The sequence below is a fragment of the Trichoplax adhaerens genome, genomic scaffold (assembly GCF_000150275.1).
Source record: "Trichoplax adhaerens TRIADscaffold_1 genomic scaffold, whole genome shotgun sequence".
In the NCBI taxonomy this organism is placed as follows: Eukaryota; Metazoa; Placozoa; class Uniplacotomia; order Trichoplacea; family Trichoplacidae; genus Trichoplax; species Trichoplax adhaerens.
In genome coordinates, this window is record NW_002060943.1 from 9,026,654 (window position 1) to 9,047,298 (window position 20,645).

The 20,645-nt window shown below is 34.6% G+C and overlaps 5 protein-coding genes across 5 annotated transcripts; 2 read left to right on the forward strand and 3 right to left on the reverse strand.

Annotated features, from left to right (window-relative positions):
• Positions 1 to 2,451: 2,451 nt before the first annotated feature.
• TRIADDRAFT_49733 (uncharacterized protein) lies at positions 2,452 to 5,609 on the reverse strand (the record flags this gene model as incomplete). The annotated part of the gene is made up of 14 exons (XM_002108838.1): positions 2,452 to 2,643; positions 2,742 to 2,843; positions 2,959 to 3,005; positions 3,105 to 3,180; positions 3,279 to 3,409; positions 3,610 to 3,655; positions 3,731 to 3,771; positions 3,880 to 3,936; positions 4,017 to 4,114; positions 4,216 to 4,356; positions 4,490 to 4,524; positions 4,618 to 4,704; positions 4,886 to 4,996; positions 5,529 to 5,609. The coding sequence occupies 14 exons, from the start codon at positions 5,607 to 5,609 to the stop codon at positions 2,452 to 2,454; spliced, it is 1,245 nt and encodes a 414-aa protein (XP_002108874.1).
• Positions 5,610 to 6,666: 1,057 nt separating this feature from the next.
• Positions 6,667 to 8,632, forward strand: TRIADDRAFT_63536 (expressed hypothetical protein; the record flags this gene model as incomplete). Its single annotated transcript, XM_002108112.1, has 6 exons — positions 6,667 to 6,694; positions 7,100 to 7,188; positions 7,445 to 7,553; positions 7,783 to 7,873; positions 7,964 to 8,073; positions 8,325 to 8,632. The coding sequence occupies 6 exons, from the start codon at positions 6,667 to 6,669 to the stop codon at positions 8,405 to 8,407; spliced, it is 510 nt and encodes a 169-aa protein (XP_002108148.1). The 3' UTR covers positions 8,408 to 8,632.
• Positions 8,633 to 9,341: 709 nt separating this feature from the next.
• Positions 9,342 to 12,269, reverse strand: TRIADDRAFT_52324 (uncharacterized protein; the record flags this gene model as incomplete). The annotated part of the gene is made up of 13 exons (XM_002108839.1): positions 9,342 to 9,440; positions 9,520 to 9,672; positions 9,779 to 9,946; positions 10,031 to 10,157; positions 10,236 to 10,363; positions 10,469 to 10,564; positions 10,643 to 10,783; positions 10,878 to 11,065; positions 11,136 to 11,187; positions 11,325 to 11,477; positions 11,617 to 11,760; positions 11,991 to 12,057; positions 12,244 to 12,269. The coding sequence occupies 13 exons, from the start codon at positions 12,267 to 12,269 to the stop codon at positions 9,342 to 9,344; spliced, it is 1,542 nt and encodes a 513-aa protein (XP_002108875.1).
• Positions 12,270 to 13,641: 1,372 nt separating this feature from the next.
• Positions 13,642 to 15,733, forward strand: TRIADDRAFT_18418 (uncharacterized protein; the record flags this gene model as incomplete). Its single annotated transcript, XM_002108113.1, has 4 exons — positions 13,642 to 13,757; positions 14,906 to 15,036; positions 15,252 to 15,381; positions 15,583 to 15,733. 4 exons carry the CDS (start codon positions 13,642 to 13,644, stop codon positions 15,731 to 15,733), a joined length of 528 nt encoding a protein of 175 aa, XP_002108149.1.
• Positions 15,734 to 16,488: 755 nt separating this feature from the next.
• TRIADDRAFT_20008 (uncharacterized protein) lies at positions 16,489 to 18,489 on the reverse strand (the record flags this gene model as incomplete). The annotated part of the gene is made up of 8 exons (XM_002108840.1): positions 16,489 to 16,760; positions 16,882 to 16,978; positions 17,171 to 17,345; positions 17,410 to 17,520; positions 17,593 to 17,730; positions 17,838 to 17,883; positions 17,990 to 18,141; positions 18,317 to 18,489. Coding segments are annotated over 8 exons (1,164 nt in total), but the record flags the coding sequence as incomplete, so codon positions are not given.
• Between the last annotated feature and the right edge of the window lie 2,156 nt (positions 18,490 to 20,645).

The window sequence follows — 20,645 nt, forward strand, 5'->3', positions numbered from 1 at the left end:
ATGTGGATAACTGGTATTAAAATAAAATTCAAAAAAATGGATAACCAGGCGATCAGAGTGCCTTATGGAAGAAATATTTTCTTCTAGATTCATTATACTTATTTGTTAAGGTGTATTTATAGTCTTACTTGATACTTATATGCGTACAGTACTATGACTAATACTATATAGTCTGATATTTCTAAAAGTACTGACAACATAGGCTGTGATTCTTTACAAAATAAGAAGATGCTATTACGGCAGATTAAAACTGAAACTAAAACCACTTACTGTTAAAGAAGTCAACCTGGTAGTTAGTTCACAATTTATAATGCTTAAGGAATCGTATTATTAGAAAAGTGTGAAATATAAATTATTATTCACACTACCTATAATTAAAAACAGGGTTTACTATAATTATCTTAGAGTGAAATCTAAATCCATTCAATAATCCAATCCTATTAGACATCTTAATAATCGACTTATGCTCGTGTGTTTCTAAGCACTAGGAAAATTATTAGCGGATTCCAAATTGTACCTGGTACGGCGCTGTTACTACACTCTACCGTACCTTCGCTTTATATTAATAAAATATTATTACAACAATATACCAGTATCATTGTTAAAGGAATCATTATATAATTAGTAAAACGTTCCAAAGACATTTACTACATACCATCAACAAATATTATCAGTATAATTAACGTATGTATACTTCTCTCTAATGAAACTTGAAGAAAGTAGGGAGTATTAAATTCGGTAAGAATGTTTTCAACATTACCATTCCTCTTACATGTATAATATTGTAAGCTAATACTACTTAAATATAATTGGTATAATCTAGGACGTAAATATGTTAAAATGAAATTATGATTTAAGGAAAAATCATCGACTAAGAAAATTGATAATTTAAAATACTTTTAAAATTTTATTTACAACGTACCCAGACTGAATCCAACGCAGGACAACAGAAGAGCGATATAACTGTAGGATGATCTGTAGTTCACTGCAATTAATAGAAAATTTAGTATTCTTTCATTTTTGTTCCAGACTAATAAAAATGGATGATTTATTTGATTAGTCAATTCGTTTATTATTCGGCGGTTTTTTTTTATATGCAGCAGTGAAATACTAGTATCGTACACAATATTTATTATTTCAATCTGTATAGAAAATAAACGCATAATCAAGATCAACATTTGTTTAATTCCATCCAAGTAAAGCATGGTTGATTAATTATAGCGCGATAGTATGTTTAGATTTATAATAATGGAAAAAGGCAGAGGCAAAACAATAAATACTATACTGAATAAAGCTAATGATAAGTTGCTAACATTAGCCTTATGATTATAAATAAGTTTAAATTAATTTACAATAATATTAACATAGAGAATAATAAATATTTTTATAATTGATAATGGCATTAAAAAATGTTTTTTCTACAAGATTTAATGTTTTATTTCAATTATAGATCCTGAAATTTATCGATTGTATTGCAATCAATACGTATTAAGTTATACCTATAATACGATAGTTACCAGTAATTGATGTGGTATTTTCCTGTACCATTTCACCCTTTTCTCACTCAGTTATTCATCTAACCATGAATACCTTATTCTATTTTTATGGTCAAACATTTGGATATTTCGTCTCATTTTTGCGTGATTGTTAGTGTAATAAAGTTGCAGTATACGACTGACACGTACTGGACGTACAAGCCGTTTTTTTATCTAGTGTTAAATAACCCTTAACCGGTTTGCATATGCCTGTTTTCCTGTCAAAAGACAATTTCTTAATAAATTGGAGTATTGCACTAATTCTGGTTAGGGGGTGAAAAGACTACGTTATTATCCCTATCGAGAGGCGACCGGATGAAGAGAAGCTATCTCGTTTTTGCGTGGGAACATGTAATTGTTTACTGACGCAAAAACAGAATAACCGGATAAGGTCTTTATCATCCTTTCTAATCTTTAGCAAGGCTATCGCAATGATAATAATAAAGGGAACTTTTGAACTATCATCATTTTGCATTGCATAAACAAAAGACTACTGACAAACCTTAGTTATAAGTTTTCAGAAGAGATAGCTAACAATTAATAGTAAACAATTTATGTAATATACGCGTAGAAAGCTAAATTCCCGATGTGTTTACTCATTACGGACGGGTTACTGCGGATATAACTAATCGCAGATTTAGATACTAGTTCATTAAAAACATTTATAAAACGCTGCTTAGGCATCTCACAACGCAAACGTTTAGCGTAATTAATGCTTATTTATTGAAGAGATCATGATAACTTCTTGTATGTATATGCACAATACTCCGTAAATTGCAACAATAAACACAGCAGTAGGGAAATATCACCGTATATATGTAAGGTAGAGAGGGAATAATTGCTTGCTATCTATATCAGTTTACAGCACAATTTGTAATCAAAAATCGAACGTTAATATTTCCTATCGAATTTTTTTCTAAATTATTGCTGGCAAAATCTTTCCACGGCAATCTCCAAATCCAATATGGTAACCATCTCCTTCACAACGTCCATTTATAATGACTTCATCTCCATCTTGTAAGAATTTGCGCGTTATGCCATTACCAAGATCTAATGGTTTGGTTCCCTTCCAGCTAAGCTCTAGTAACGAGCCTAACGAGTCCGGAGTCTAAAAAGGATATAATGATATTCAATTACTATAAAAATGTTGGACAATGGTGCAAAGGAATGTAGAACATGAATCAACTATATTGCGCTTCAGCGTACAGTTCCGCTTATGGTGCCTGATGCGAGTAAATCCCCAGGTTGAATGTTACATCCAGTTATAGTATGATGAGCAAGTTGTTGTTTCATTGTCCAATACAAGTACTAAATTTAAAAGAACCAAGGATTACTTCATTATATATAATTCATTGATCTCAATTTAAACGGTGCCATGTAGTAAACACCTCTGAATATCAATTTTATTAACAAATGAAGGTACCTTCGGATTAGATCGACAGATGACAGCTGGATCGGATAATCCGTCAACTAGAAAGAAATAAATCAGATCCACAAAGTTGGTATGGTACTAATGAAAATTCTATATCTACAATTAAGTCTTTGCCAATAGGAGAATCATTATGATACCATTCAAAGAGACCGACAAGTTGATATCAAAGCTATAAGGATCATCATGACATAAATAGGGTAATGGCTGAGGATCCTATCATACGTGGAAATGCGATTATCATGTAAATTTAAAGCTATATATAATTTTACTTCCATGATACTACTGCTTTCAATAGAACAACAAAGGAATACCTGCTGCACATTTTGGCATTTGAAAGGCTCAAGTGCCTCCATTGTGACAACCCATGGTGAAATTGTAGTTCCAAAATTCTTGCCTAAGAAAGGGCCAAGAGGAACATATTCCCATTTTTGGATATCCCTAGCTAAGATACACATGCATCCGTTAGAACCGACTTGATCAAATCAAAATGGAAGCTAGTTATCGGTGTCATTATAATATAAAAAAAATAGTAAAGGAAATTGATTGTAAATCGAGAGACTTTACAGATAGAATATTGTTGCAAAATTATGAAAGTGTTATCTTTTTATAATGTCGTATCGAAGAAAATCAATGACTATTTACCACTCCAATCATTCATCAAAACCATTCCGAAGATATGATCGTCCGCCTGGTTTAGAATAATAATGGTAAGCAATAGAAAGAATTACCGAATTCTAACTATAGATATCGATGCACGGTATACCTTTGCTGATGGAATAGGCTCACCAAGTTTATTACCAGGACCTGTGAAGAATGCCTATGACATCAAAGAAATGATTTCGATTTTTAACTGCTCGCTATGTGCTACGCAAATGATAAGTTAAAAATTTATTATTATGCTATATTGGTAACTTGCCATTTCTAGTTCGATATCTAGCAACCTACAGGCTCCAAATACAGGTGGCTTAGCTAAACCATGGCATCAATGCGGAAGATTTAGCAATCTTATTAAGCATCAATTTTTAGCTATGCAGTCATGTTGCACTTACTTTCGTCTGGCCTAGTTTGCCCACATGGTCTTCGAATAGGGGTACCCGAAACGACAACAGATGAAGCACGTCCATGGTAGCCAACAGGCAAATGCACCCTATAAAATCGTAGGCAAATCGAATTTTATTGACTACCTTCAGATAACTACAAAAAGTAAATAAGATCTTGACAAAGCTCCTTTTCAAGGTTTAAACAGACCAGTTCGGCATTAAAGCATTTTCTTTTCCACGAAACATCGTACCAACATTGGTTGCATGTTCACGAGAAGAATAAAAGTCTGTATAGTCGCCGATACGAGATGGCAAATGAAGCTGGACGTCAGCCATAGAGTATAAGCATCTTTGTTGCATATACATAAATAATATGTTAGGAATCAGGTTGTACAACACAAGCAAAAATCAATGTAAGGCATGATTGAAAAAAATATCCATTAAAGTACGTTCCTACTATAGGGGCTTTAAAACAAACTTACTTTGATCGAAGTTTACCATCATCACGGATAATCCCCTACAGTCAACAGTAGAAAATTTTACATTGCAGACTAACAGTGTAGTGTTCCGACAAGACAATAGCAATATGTTATTGCGTGCATAAGCCTACTTCATTTGCAGCAAGAAGTCGTTGAATAGTTGCTCTAGCTTCTTTCCAAGCATCGCGGCCCAATCCCATAAATGAATTCAGAGACGACTGTAAGAAAATTGGGAATTATTATATACCCGTACAAGGTGATCATTATCGAAGTCATTGGTAAAAGTAGTTTCATTTTAGCTTCTGCAATATCGTGATATAACGGTATTCTGTTGCACTACACTTAAGAGTACATCAGTAAAAGTGTCCATGTAATCTAAGAATAGCAGCCAATAATAACCTCGTTAAATACAGCAGCATTTTTGCTCATGATAGGACCCGTAAATAGATTTTGTACCACGCTGAGATCGAGGACATGCTCTCCAATGGCAACACCTACGCGAGGACGTGCCTGATTGAAATTGTATGATTGCAAATGGTTAGTGTCAATCCATAATCAATGATTTAAAGTTAAGCATATACAATTGTCATTTATCATTATCGCTGCATTAATATATCATTTCTTTCTTACAGTTAATCACTGCCCTAGATCCAAGATACTTTCTAGGATCTATTGCATGATTAATCTACCAACAGTCTTCTCCGTTGTGCATTTATACACAGCCCACTGCATAGTAGCTATTATCCTTATGGTAATTTGTAATTGATTGAATAGAAAAAATAAAGTAAACCTGCCTACCTACATGACTACAACACTTTCCGATGATACGGCACTAGAGTGCAACGATGTAATGACTTATCCTGTAGACAAGCCTATCGGCAATGGGTTCGACATGACTGTACTCTTGAGCAACAAGCGATCACATTTGCTGGCAACAGCAGTACACTCAGTACAGTTGTGCGTTGGTCTGACTCCATTGCCCGAAATACGTCTAGCTGAATAATATGTATTTATTGATGGATTGATATCAAATTAGACTTACGTTATCCTGCGATGTAAAGATGCCGTATGGTAGATTTTGGATAGGAAAGTCGCTATCCTTATGCACATAGAGGAATGACATGTCTGAAGTCTTCAAAAGTACCCCAATGCTAATAGGCAGAATCAGCAAAAAGCGTGAACGGATTAGCAAGCTGCAAAAGCTGTAAAGTAAAAAGGACAACTGTGTACAGTACAGTACCGTACCAGGGCTGGTAAGAGAAATACGGTACAGTACAGTACAGTATAGTACAGTACTGTACTGTACTGTATCACCAGCGAGGGTGCGACTATGGGTTCGACATCTTGCAGCGTACAGTACAGTACAGTACAGTACATATGTACAGTACTGTACACTGTATAATACAGTACAGTACTGTACAACAACTACGGTAAGGCTCACAATGCAAGACTATAGTACCGCACACTGTACTGTACAGTGTACTGTACAGTACTGTACAACAACTGCTGTAAGGCTCACAGTGCAGGACTACAGTACGTACAGTACTGTACTGTACAGTGTACAGTACTGTACAGTATTGTACACTGTACAGTACTGTAGAATTTTCTTCTACGCAGTACTGTACTGTATCACCAGCGAGAGTGCGACTATGGATTCGACTTGGGGCGACATCTTGCAGCGTACAGTACAGTACATATGTACACTGTACAGTACGTTACACTGTATGGTACAGTACAGTACAGTACTGTACTGTACGGTACAACAACTATGGTAAGGCTCACAATGCAGGACTACAGTACTTACTAGCCTACAGTACGTACAGTACAGTACTGTACCGTATTGTAGAATTTTCTTCTACGCTCTACGCTGTACTGTAGTCTCTCCTTTTAAGGTCTACTATGATACGCGAGTGGAATACTGTATACTGTACTGTACACTAGAGACCCTCTATAGTACAGTACAGTAAAGCTCACAAGGCAGGACTACAGTGCTACAGCACAGTACTTACTAGCCTACAGTAGCCCATACTGTCAAGGAAGTACTGTAGAATTGACTGTACACTGTAGTCTCTCCTTTTAAGGTCTCTACTACATCTTACAGTACACTAACTGTTATACTGTACAGTGTACAGTATATTAGTGATATATCGCCAGTTGATTGGACAGACAATATTGGCGGGATGGCAAACGTGGACGAGTTGACGAATGGTTTGTGCATTATAGAATAGATTATAGATTATATATGTCATATATACTGTATGTATATTAATACGATATAGACCTACAGTAGATATTGTGTATATTTATTTATGAAACTAAAAAATTCAATTTCATTCAGGTTCAATTTATCAGCTGTCAGCTAACTAAGCAACTATACCATACAATATATAGCAATGGACAACAAATGAAATGATTAGAAATAGAATTTGCTTTTAATTGACGCTCATTATGTTATTATTGACAGTGCTTTGGTATACTGTACCTATACACGTATTTCATCAGATACGTAGTTTCGTGGAGGACGATGCTTACATTGTAGAAAGAGATAGCTGCATCAGGGTAGCAACAGCATTAGCAAGTTATAATATATATCTTAAACTTTATTTACAATAGTGGTGAAGGACACGCTGGTGAATCGAGGTGTTTTAGGCCAATTAAAAGCAAGGATAAGAGCAGAAGTCTACAAAGCTTTAGACAATCAGGTTAGATCAGCCCCCGTTCAATTGCTGATGGCTACACTATTATACACTTACTGTATACTACATGTACGCATTCCAGTACATGGTCATTTTTATTTTATATCAACTTACAATGAAGTAACTTAGCAATGTCGAGTATCTTGGATACGTATTTTAATTAATTAGTATAATCAACTTTTAACATGACAAAGCTCGTCAATCTTGTATCTACTGTATTATCTTTATAAGTCTGAAACTACAGCTATTTATGCGACACTAGGAGGTACCAAAGCCAAAGCTGCCTGCCGAAAATGTTTTAATAAACGAATTAATCAGGGAATATCTGGAATATAATAACTACAAGTACACCGAATCGGTGCTGATAGCTGGTAATTTCAACTCTTACTTTTCTAGTAGTCCACAACTTACAGTAGTAAATGTACACACGCCCTTTGCAACAGATTTCACACAAGTTTAGCAATTAATGAATTATACACAGAAATGATTGTAACTGATAGTTAATTTAGGCCATAATTGGCACTACGACTATGTAGTCATACTGAAAATGTAGACGTCTAAACTGTTTGATGTTACTTCAACTTCTCTTTATGCTACTAGAATCTGATCAGCCGCAAAAATCACTAGGTAGAAGTTTCGTTATGGATGAACTAAATATTGCTCAGGATATGCTCGAACCTAGCGGTAGAATGTAAGTTCATCCCTTGCTGACGTTACTCATAAGCTAACTACAGTATATGGATATGATTGTAGTTTTCTAATACTTGACCCAATTCTATAGGCCTTTGTTGTACAACATTATATCTTATTTTATGAAAGTAAAACCGTTTCATGAACACTCAACCGATGAAGGAGTTTTAGGAAATAGACAGAATGCTTATAAAATCCTAGGTAGGCTAAAATTGAATGCCAAACGTCATGCGAATATAAATATCGATTAAATACTCCAATTAATGTAGTGTTGAATCGAATGAATCATAGTATATACTCTACACAGAACTCATCCTGTTTGTAATATGTTAATAATATCATGCTAATTTTATTGACTATGCACCTGACGGTGGAATAACGTTCTTAGTTACTAGTTAGTAGCGATTTATCATTATAGTAATGCCTTAAAATGTATGACATTTATTATTTAGGAGGTCAAACGAGAGATGAAACCTCATCGGATCTTCATTCTTTCAGTCGCTTAGGGCCTTCCACTATAAGTAATAATAATTAGGGGTAACCAGCATTGTTAGATTGATAATACGAATAAGTAAATGTAAAAATTGTTATACTGTTGTACATTTTTAAGCTTTTCGTGACGCACTTCTCATTTGTTTGAGTTTTGGTCATTACATGTACATGTACATTCCCTGATATTATTCAAGTTCTAGACACAATTATACGTGTGTCGTTATAGTAAATACCTAGAATGTGCGCGAATATGTACCTAAAAGTTTGCAGTAAACGCACTGGTTATTATTAAGCAATGATGGAAAACCTTGAAAAATTTTAGCTATTTTTAATCTTTCGCTAATTTAAATTTATTTACTATCTTAACATTAATTTTTTTTTCAATATTGTCTTGATGTAAAACTTATAATGCACGTAAAAAATTGCCGTATTGTTATCATAAGACGTGAAAGTCGATAGCTCAATACAATTTCACCCACGAAAGAGTGAAATTCTGCTACATTGAAATACATCAATAGAGTTATTCAACTGTTGTGGAATAATACTGTAGCTTACAATGGAAAGCCGATGAAAGGTGTTCGATTGACTGCAGTTAGTTTCGTCTTTAGTTACGCAACCTTCTGAAATTAAACTTTTTGCAACGCTTACGAATTGATTTCTTGAACGCTTTTAAATGTATGCCTTTTAGGCCAAATCTAAAAAGTAGCAAATGCATGCAAATAACTGCTTTCATTACTACTACATCATCCCATATCTTCAGATTCCGGGGCAATGGTGCCTTACCAAGATAACAATTAATGTTAATATCTTTTTCAATAGTTATCTGAAGGCAGATAGTAACGTTGCATCCTTCTTAAAGCATGTTCAATTATAAATCGTTTTAATATTTACTTATCAATAGTTTACAATAATACATTAACATCGAAAATTTAAAGGAAAGATAATGTTGAGTGAATACAGCAAAAAAAATATTAAGTTTAAGGTTTCCACAAACGAAGCTGACAATCTTCACTGAATGTGCAAATGATATTTTGATGCGGATGATGCTCCACTCCAATAACATCCTTGTCGTGTGCCTAATTGACCAATATTCACTATCTTTAGTTTGGTGTTATTGAAATAATAATTGCAATCAATCTCAAAACTGTAGCTTACCGTTAAAGTTCCTTCAAGCTTACCGCTTGTAGCATTAAAAAAGTACAACACTTTATCTTCACCTATACAATAAATCCACTCTCCTCTTGGGGATACAGAACAACACATAAAATCTCCACCTTCGCGTTTACCTGACGTAAAGCTACGAATAATCTAAGTATAAACATCATGCATAACTCGTTAATACCACTTGTAAGTACATTTAATTATAATTATAGATAATAAGCCAATCGATGAGTATAAATAGCAATGTACATACCTGTCCTTGAATATTCATAATCAATACAGTACTAGTACGGCTGCACACAATAAATTGATCCACGCTACGAGGTAACAAAGCTACGGAATTTATTGTAATTTCTGTAGTGACATTGCCGATTGCAGGCTTGATAGTATTAAGGCATTCCGTTGTTTTCGTACTCCAAATCTACAGTTTTATTAAAATATGATAACAGAAATAACGTATCAGCTGCTAAGCAAAACATTAAAAGACGCAACTTGGAAGGCCTACTTTAACGGTGCCATCGCTACTTGCACTAATAATTTGATGCCCGTCAGCACTGTAAATAGCTTTATTCACGAACGACGTATGACCGCGAAACTCTTTCAAAGTTTTCCCAGATTTCAAGCCATGAATTCTAAATGCGATTTGTTTAATTAAAATTTATCATCAGTTAATAAAATCTATTGCAATGATTACAATATTAGCAGTTTACCTAATTGCTTGATCAAACGATGCACTAAGCAATTGGCTTGAATCTCGAGAAAAACATAGTGATGTAACGCCTTTTGTATGTGCATGCTCAAACCTTCTCAGGCATTGACCACTTTGTAGTTTCCAGACCTACGTGAACATGATACAGTCTATTTAGCAGTTATCTACAACACTGTAAACCGCCTCTAATTATAGCTATTCTCAAATTAAGCCTGATATTCGAAACTTTCTTACCTTGATCTTACCCCCTTGACTACCAGTAGCTAGCATCTCGCTATCTCTGCTAAAGCATAGGCACAATACCGCGTCGTTCATGAGCATAAAGTTGTTCTAATTGAATGATATAAATGAAACTCAATAACCCTAAAAATAAAATTGTACCTTAGTTGATGATCGAAACCGTATTACCTCAGCTTGATATTTTAAATCTTTCCTTATCTTTCCAGTGACGAAATTCCAGACTTCAATAAATCCATCAATTGTACCAGTGACCAAATATTGCCCGTCAGGTGAGAAACAAGCGCACTCTACCAGGGACTTTTGTCCAAACTGCGTTAAAAATATTTTAGCGTACGAACAGAAGGTATTAGAGAATCATTACAAAAGCTCATGAAATTGCATAAAGAATGCAGCTTAATCAGACCTTGATAGTACGATTTAATTGTGTAGGGTATTTCTCCTCTTCTTCTCCTTTTACAGATGCCTTTCCCCTGAAAACATCAATAGACGTACCAGGAGGTAGCAATCCCTGATGTTGTTGCCATTTGAGAGCCTGACCAATTAAAGCTAACAATCTAGATGGAGGAACCACCGTAACTTCGCTAGATAGGGCTGAATTTCAGATTCAAAGTTTAGTATCAAAGTATAAAAATTTATTTAAGAATATATCAATGTGTAAAACCTTGAGCTATAGCATGTCTTCTTTTTTCTTTGCTACTGCCATCAGGATAAGCCTTTAATTATTAAAAATATAAAATATACAATGAAGCCTAAAGAAAATACAGTACAGCAAGAACATACGGGTATACTAAACAAAGTACTACTGGTAGTATAACATTGATATTGATACAACACTTGCAATGATTCATACTTCTTTAGAGTCAAAGTAAGGGCGTGCCAATAAATTTTCTAAGTATAAATATCTATCCGGTTGCTGATCCTTAAGCTTAATCATTGGATCAGTTTGACGCAGCAATGAGCGAGCCGCTCCAAGTTCTCTCATTTCAATAAGGTCTATGACAATCTGTACAATGCATTCGTTAAAAATCCTTCTTTCTATAGGCCATGTTTCATTTCATTTACAAATACAGTAATTTATAATTTATACTATAGTAAAAGTGTCGATATAAACAGTACAATCATGAATACTTTTTATTTATTACCTGCTCGTATAGGTCAATTAACTTCTTATCCGACAAGCGCAGTGACTGAATAGCCTGAAGGACGCTATCCCAGTGTCCATTATGAATTTCTGAAACAAAACTTTCCACACTGTCTACGGTGTTGAGAGCAATTGCCGATTCCTCCTACACATAGTGCATAGACGTATTACCGACTGCAATAAAAGCTTTAATACGTACTTTAGATATAGCATCTACTGAAACTTTTCGAAATTTATTTGCATAACTAAAACATGAAAGTGTTACGCGCAATTACTAGTACGAGAAGTTAATTTATATAGATACGTAGGCAGTCAATGTCGAGGATATTTATCAACGTTAAGGAAAACAGTAAGATACACGTAGCTACTTCATACCTGTAATGTTGCCAAAGAGCGTAGCAGATTATTCTCCTTTAGGTACTGTTGGATAAGCCGAATGACGCTGCAATACGTATGCATATCATCAATTGAAAATAGATACGCATTATAAAACATACATCTCGATATTTTTGCATTGCAAATAGAACTTCAATATAAATAAACTATACTGTACTGGAGTATGCTATAGATATACTTAAGCATTCTATAAAATACAAAAGAAGATCATTTGAAGCAGGTGCATACTAACTCGGTTGACTCAACTTCCAATGCCATTCTGAAATTTCAATCAGTGTTCAGTCTTAGTGCTCCGATATCTGAACTGTAAATTAAGTTAATCCAAGGAACTTTTTATTTTACCGTTAATAAATTAATTACAAAAAATACAGTGCTGTAAATAGCGCTGTAATGATTAAAATGTTCTAATAAAATGCAGTACGTACAGTATAGGGAAATAGCAGCGTGGACTCCTGATGACTCGCACAACTGCTGCTACTAATGTACTGTCGAGGTTTACGAGGTAGAGTACAGTAGACTAATACTGTAACGTAATTTAGTGCACTTGTACGGCTCAGCTCAATCAATGTACAGTACTGTATGTAGACCTGAGAAAGGTTCGGTCCGGTTCGGTTCAATACCTTTATGATCTACAGTATGTTTGTACAGTATGTACTGTACAGTACGATAGTACGATAGTTTATGATACTGGTACTGTACAGTACTGTACACTGTGTACAGTACAGTATGGAGAACAAATACAGAACGTACTGAACTGTACGAAACCTACAGTACAGTACGCAGTGATATCGTAGAATAGTACTGTACTGTCAGTCAGTCAGTCAGTATGGTTTGTCTATACGAAACCTACAGTACCGCACAGTACACCGTGATATCGTAGAATAGTCAGTGTACTGTACTGTACTTGTCAGTCAGTCAGTCAGTCAGTACGGTTTGTCGCTAACCGTGTACTGTTCAACATCTTACAAACGCCATACTGTACAATGAAGCGTTTTGTAATGTGATCCATCTAAAATTATCCAATCGTTCAATGCGTTAGCGTTATCGGTAGCGCAAAGCTACGTCATAGATTGATCTTTACTGTTAGGGATGTTATTGGTCTTGTTTTCTTGGAGTAATCATGCCCAGATTAGTGAGTCAATACTGACCATCGACCAGGGACTTCTAAAGACTAATATAGTATTAGACTTACTGTACAAGTCTCTGGCCGGATACTGTACTGGAATTTTCTTTATTAAGTCCGAATACAGTACAGTACAGTATAAATACTACTGTACACTCAGTGTACAGTATAATACTACAGTACTGTACACTGTACAGTAGTCACAGAGGTAAGAAAAAAACCCCCGTACTTTATTGTACTGTTCTGTGTACAGTACGGTAGTGGTCACGAGTGTACTGTGCACTGTAAAGTACAGTACTTATTACTGTAAGCGACGGACATCGGGGTGGCTGGAACTTTCGTAATCCAAAGTTAAACATTATAAAACGTAGCCATTATTATATTGACAAAGTTTCATAGTAACGATTACGAAAGTAATGCAGAAGGAGAGCAGCCCATATTCGTTACAGGAACTGTCCTTGTTGATGATGATCGTCATAGCCTTGTAGTACAGTAAAGTAGAAATAGATGGAAGGTGAAAGACTGTCACTCGCCTATAAACATCTCAAAAAAATTCCGGAAAAATCGTTAAAAAACTTTGAAGATAAGCTGATCCATCTTGATTTAAGCCACAACAAGATCTCGTATCCTTTACATTGTATACGTTTCTAGTAACTTGAACTAATTATAAGTACAATGAATACTTCGATTATACTTACGTTATGTTTATATTCGTCATAGCTATTGCGACACTTTATTAAGAAACAATACTGTGATAGATACAGTACGCGACTTCACCTTGAGAGATGATTACTTTCTATTTCATGCTATGAGAATTGCTGTAAACTTAAATTTTTCCAATCCATGAAAGAGAATGACGCAACTACTTTCTGCACAAAATAGTTTTATTTAAATATCAATTATTTATGACCAGCCAACTGCCACACTACCTCTCCTCACTTTCTGCCTTTCAACTTGATCGGTAAATCTATCTTATCGCAACTGACCAGTGATCTCTCCACTAAATTGAGAAATCAGGCATTACAGTACTGAAGCACTACTTCAGTTTTCATTAAAGTCATTTACTATGATTTACAAATTCATGGACTATTAAATACTAGTTGAATCCCGCTCATGATACAATACTTCGTGTACATGTACTGCTATGTTTTAAGATGAATCCACACTAAAGGTAAAGTACTTTAAAATTCGCTAGACGATCACGATTGATTTACTGGATTAGCCTATCACCGTTTGCAGGCGTTTCCAACTAGTAATAACTAAACACAGTATAATCGAAGAAAGCGCGTTCCTAGGCTCGTAAACAGTTGTAGTCCTTAGATCACCTAAGGGTACTTACAGGACTTTGCCCTAAGATGAAGCTCAACTTTACAATTTTGCCATATTGGCATATTTATTGACTAGAATTGAACATGTACTGTACAACTGTGCAAGCACGTTACTATCCTAATCCCTGGCCGTTGATTATACACTAATATACAGTATTTGATACTTGCTAACTTAAACGAATGCAACTCTCAAGTATCAATTTTCATTAAATGAATGTGACCATAAATTCATCTAGAGGTAATTATCCGTCTTGCATACAAAATTATACAAATTACTTACTTAAAAGATATAAAAGTATAGGTATGGTAGCTAGAGATTAGGACAAGTATCCGATTTATCGTGTGTTTCTAAATAAGTCGTGTAGCCTAAATGCTGTTGTACGTTCAAAATTCAGTAACAGAGACAAGCACTTTCTTTAACTTTGCAACTTCTTAAAATCTAGCGATCTTAGAATCTTGGTACGTTTGAAGCAGCTTAGAATTCTAATTCTTGATCATAATCATATAAATTCTCAAATACAGTTTCCGAGTCATGAAATGCTAAACACCCTTTGGGTCAACCATAATGAGATAGGTTGGTGTGCCAGTGCCGTGCTGTATATTTTGTTTGCAATATTAGAGTATTCAAGACCTAGTTTCGTCTTCAATATTAGCAATTACATCAAGTAATAAATTCACTGATTTTTGAATGGATATTCCATTTAACGGCTTTAATTATGATAAAGATACTTTACTAAATTCACTAGTCGTACTAACAATATTCATAAATTTTGGGGTTGATATAATTAGAAAATTTAAGCATATTCATCGAAAAAATCGCCAAGGCATTTCCTAACTTGAAATATCTGAGCATGATGAACAACCAGGCTGCTCCCAGTTACTTTAATGGTGGCACTTTGTACCAGTATACAGATTACAGGTAAAAGTATGTAACAGTCTCAAAATAGTTATAAAGTTGTGTATAGCAAACCTTAAATGTACAATGTACATGTTCCCGTATGTGTTATAATGATTTGTTGGATAAAGGGCACTTTTCGTACTTTATCGGTGGTAAACTGTATACAATTTGTTGTACTATTTATGTTATCGGTACTGAACTTCATTACTAATCACAACACAGACAGTACACCATCAGTCATCTTCCGAAACTTCTGGCTCTAGATGATATCACCATTACTGACGAGGAAAGATTTAAAGCGGAACAGATTTATGGCAAGATAAGGTTTGATAGCTCAAAGAAAATGGATACCCGCGGCTATATTGACGCTTGACTCAGAAAACGACTTGACAATTATATTAACGATAAAATAATTTTACAAGCTAATACTCCTTATATAGTATCAATATTCCCTATTTATTTAAAAGCGAAATTCAAATCAGAAATTACAATTATCTGTGTAATTTTATTAATTTCCAATTTTAAAGAATAAAATACCTGAATTTTTATGCTGTGGGCAAGTGCTAAAAGCAGCTTAAATGAAATATTATGTAACAGCTATATATCGAAAGCATCAATAGAGTAACATTATCTGATTTATAAATAAAATAACATGCTGAAATCATTGTATTTGGATGGTAGTACATATAATATGAAGATTTTTTATCACAAGAGAATTTTACGATGGTAAATTCAACCTTATTTATTAAGTTGACGTAGTACCGCATTTTGTATGCAGGTACAAGGATTAAAATATTACTTCAAAGTACAAATTTTACTATATCAGATCTAAAATTTACGATAATTTTAAAATTATATTTATTACATTATTGCAGAACACACTTGTAGTCAAGTTAATAATTAAAAGTGTTGTTCTATCGTTATCATTACCACTACTATTAGCCTTCATTATCACAATCTCATTTCAGTTTCTAATGACAGACAATCGATATCTGATTACATAATCAAATGGGCAGCTTCGAAGTACTCTTACATGGAAGCAGCCTTAGCTACTCGCTAGCAGTTTAGTAATGAGATTTACATACGAAATCTATCGAACTCGCCCGACAATTTTTTACTTCAGATCATTTACTTGCCACGAGATTTCAAATTTATGTATACAATTCCAAAGACTGTAGATATGAAATAAACTCCGCAAGTCCACCACGTAAAAAATGACATTATACCTCTCAGAATATCTTTGGAAAAGATCGTGTGCAGTGGTCTAAAAGCTATGGTATGACTTCCTTGCAGTAACTCTGATGAATTAAGAAATTTCTCTAATAATCTAAAAAAAACCGATGAACTACTTTCAACCTCAATAATCTTAAATGTCTCATCCGCCATCCACGAATATCCACCTGGAAGTGACAGAAAATTAAAAGCCTCACAAATAATTTATTTCATATATAAGTCTACGATAATTATATATATAAATATACGTAACTAGTTGAAATAGAACAGCAACAGTGCATCGATTACCTAATGCCTTCAGCAGCAAAGTCAGATCGAAAATAATAATTACAGGCGCAATGTGTTGCGTTGCTGCGATGCAGAGATAGTGAAAGACGTGATTGATCTGTAATTATGACAACAGATATAAGTTAGCGTCGATCGACTCTAATGCGTTGTATCATCAGATTTTATCAATCGTATTGCTCTACGATGTAAGGAATGGACAATGTATATCAAGGAAAACATACTAATACATCTACATTACATTACATTAAAGTGTGCATACAATTAACGAATTGATATTTTTTAAAATTACCGCCTTCCTAAATTCAAGGTTAGTAATTTGCTGTACTTCTTTCTGAAAATTTTCTGCCTTGTCTAAGGCAGTGTCTAAATGTGCTTGCAAGTAAGATTTTATAGAGCTGAACCGTAGGATACTCAAAAGAATTAATATTCCCAGTCTCGACGTATTAAATGTTGCATCTTCAACACTAAAAAAATGGCTATGTGAGTCCTCGAGAAAAATAAAATTCGATAATTAATCTATAGGCTTACAAAATTCTTGATTGGTTTACATTTGTGGCTACCATGGTATCTCGGGCTAAGGGTTTGACCCAAGACAGAATAACAATGAAAGGTAATAGCAGGCTGATTTGTGCATTTAACCTTGAAAGTAAGGTACGCGATCGTTATTACGATTAACTACTTTATACCACCTATAAAATTTATAGTAAATACCATGTAGCCGATGACCAGTCTCTGACAATTTTCGAGTGCATTTTCGCCAATCTTAAGCTCGGAAAGAGGAAGACAGACCCAATTATAGCAGAAAGCACAGAAATGATGATCTTGACTAAAATGGGAGCTGCTGGGGTACTATACAACGTAAATTATAAATCTACTTTTAGCAATATTAACTTTAATCACCAGCATCACACAGTATATAATGTGCAATGCAGTATATAGCAGTTGCGCTTTTAAACCTTGAATTAATCAATCGGGTGGTATTTCTATTGAGAGAATCATAAACTGCCATGAGAAAAGGAAATAGATTAGTAAATGCCACACTTAATTCCCCTTTAATTTCTTCAAATAGGGAGTAAGTAAGAAAAAATTGTAAACTCCGATTTCTTACCATATGATAAACCAAACTCTAAAATAGTTTCATCTACTGTTAAGACAACCATGCAAAGCAAGAAATAAACTGAAGCAAAGATAATACACATCGAGCTTTCACCGCCGTCACCAATTCTGAAATATACCAACGTCAGAGAGGAAAGCGATTTTCTATTATGCAACTTAAGTTAAAATAAACATACTCTGATCTTTTCTGCTACACAGCAAAAACACACAAGAAATATACTCGTTGCCCAGAAAAGTAAATACGAATGAAACTCCTAGTGTAATATTATGTACAATCCACATATTCGTTAAGTAAGTCTATTTAATCAATTCAGGATACAATGCAAAAAACGCTGAGAGCAGTAACCAAACGATGCTGAGATTCAGTTCATTTCCATAAGCAGCCGGTTTAAGCCAAAAGTATAGTTCCGATATTGAAAATATCATTAGGGAGTATATAAAAAAATCAACTATCCAAATGAAATCTGGGCTGTAGTATAAAGTCAATATTTCGGCTGTATTAGCCTATTCTGACATGAATGGACAAGGCTATTTGTTAGTTACCATCCAGCAATGTAAATGTTTTATCATTGCAACACAATTGTAACTTAAATCAATATTTAACATTCTGACCTCCGTGGGATAAACGTCGTAGGAAGCATTCTTAGGTAACTTAAATTCCTTAGGTACAGCTCGTGAATTAAGTTTTTTCCTGCATGGATTTAATCATTAGCAAATAATATCATAAAATTATATATAATCGACAAGTATAGTTTATTAATTTATCATCATAAAGCCCATGATTGATCTAATTGCAATCGGATGTTAAAATTTGCTTTATATTAACAAAATGTGCATAGTTTACAATATCTTGTACCTTTCCCTCTGTGTTAATTTATATTTACTCTTTGCAGTACTAGAGAGTTCTCTATTACTATTGGTGCAGATATCCCATAATGCTTCGTCTGGAGGACATATGTATCGAATAAGTCTGCATAAAATGTAAATCACAGGTTAAAAGTGTAATCAAGGACTTACGCGCAGCTTCCTGTTGTCCTTTACTCTAATGAACGTATAGTTCAAGGACTGTAACGTAATAAGTGAATTTGATATCTTAGATTACGTCTTATACTGTACGAGCATACCCTCGTCCAATAATCCACCGTCCAAATGAATAATAAGGACTAAGTCGTCGAATTAGAAAGGAAGCTAGTACGGTTGTCACCAATTGAAAGCCTAGCAAGGCCTGCAGTTATAATTAAATAGCAAAGTAAGTATATTGGTTTAGTTCAACGATCAGAGATTTCATCAAGGACCTCTTAAAAGTCCGGATTAGTACACATGTCATTGTTGAACGATTACCCTATTGACGATGCACCAATGCTACTTGCAGTGCATTACACCACTATCACATACCTAAAGATCTTCATGGTCTGGACTTTGCGATTCTACTGTACACCGGCTGTACAAATACAGTACAATTTGCAATATACAGCACAACAGCTAAACGTACACTACTATATCTTACTTTATAGTACTATTCAATCAAACCAGAGATTTCTGCAATAATTAATTAATTTTTAAAAGGTCGTGGCTAAACCTAAATTAATAAATACACAGTAGCTACTTCTACAGAGTGGACCTTTACAATGACATAATGCGGGATTAACAGATGGAATTGCATATTCTCATGTTATCTTTAAGCTTACCATCACTATGCTCTCTACGTTGCAGCGTTTGCTTTATACGGATTTGCGCTTTTGAACAGGTAAAAGCCGGAGCTAGCAACACTTATTTCATTTCAATTTCGCAGAAAATCAGTAAAAAATTAACCACTTTTAGGTGGACAGCATAGCAGAGTACTCTTGCAGTCTTTGTACTCTACTGTACAGACTGTACAGTACACTGTGTACAGTATAGTACTGTACTGTACAGTACAAGTCACTACAATGTACTGTACTGTACAGTACAGTATAATGGGCTACAAGAAATTCCATCTCTCAAGAGTATCCTAACCAAAAGGAGTTTTTGGCTACACTGTTGCAACAAAAATTTTTAAAGCATGGCGATAGCACTCGGCAATGTGTAAAAATAGAACTATGGCATGCACATTGTACAGTAGGCTACTATCAGTAGCCCCAGTCAAAATACATCTAGTGATTTAATGCAAAATGCAGAGGGGCAATGCGCGGCAGAGATTTACAGTAAGCGTGTCGCTCCACATGACTCAATGTTGTGTCCGTGTAAAAAGGAATAAAGCCTAATCTATGATAAATGCCTGGCTGTCAAATTACAGCACTAAACTGGGTAAATTTGCATACTGTAATGCATACAGCACAGTGTAGAAGACAAATGACCTTTTTCAATAAGATAATAATAAAAAAATTACATACCCTAACTGTTTACATCATAGTGAATGAATGATATTATCCCGCTATGCAGCAAGTATACCGAGCCCCATTGATTTAGACCTTTAGGTCTTTATAACCTAACATGCACGAGTATATATATTCGCATATTTAGCCTTGCTTAAAAAACATGCGATATGTACACCTGCTTGCACTAGATGTAATAGTCGAAATCTACAAGTCAAAGAGTAACGATTGATAAGACTACAGCTATAACCAGGATCTCGTAGCATTCATAGACAATGCATATACTGCATATAT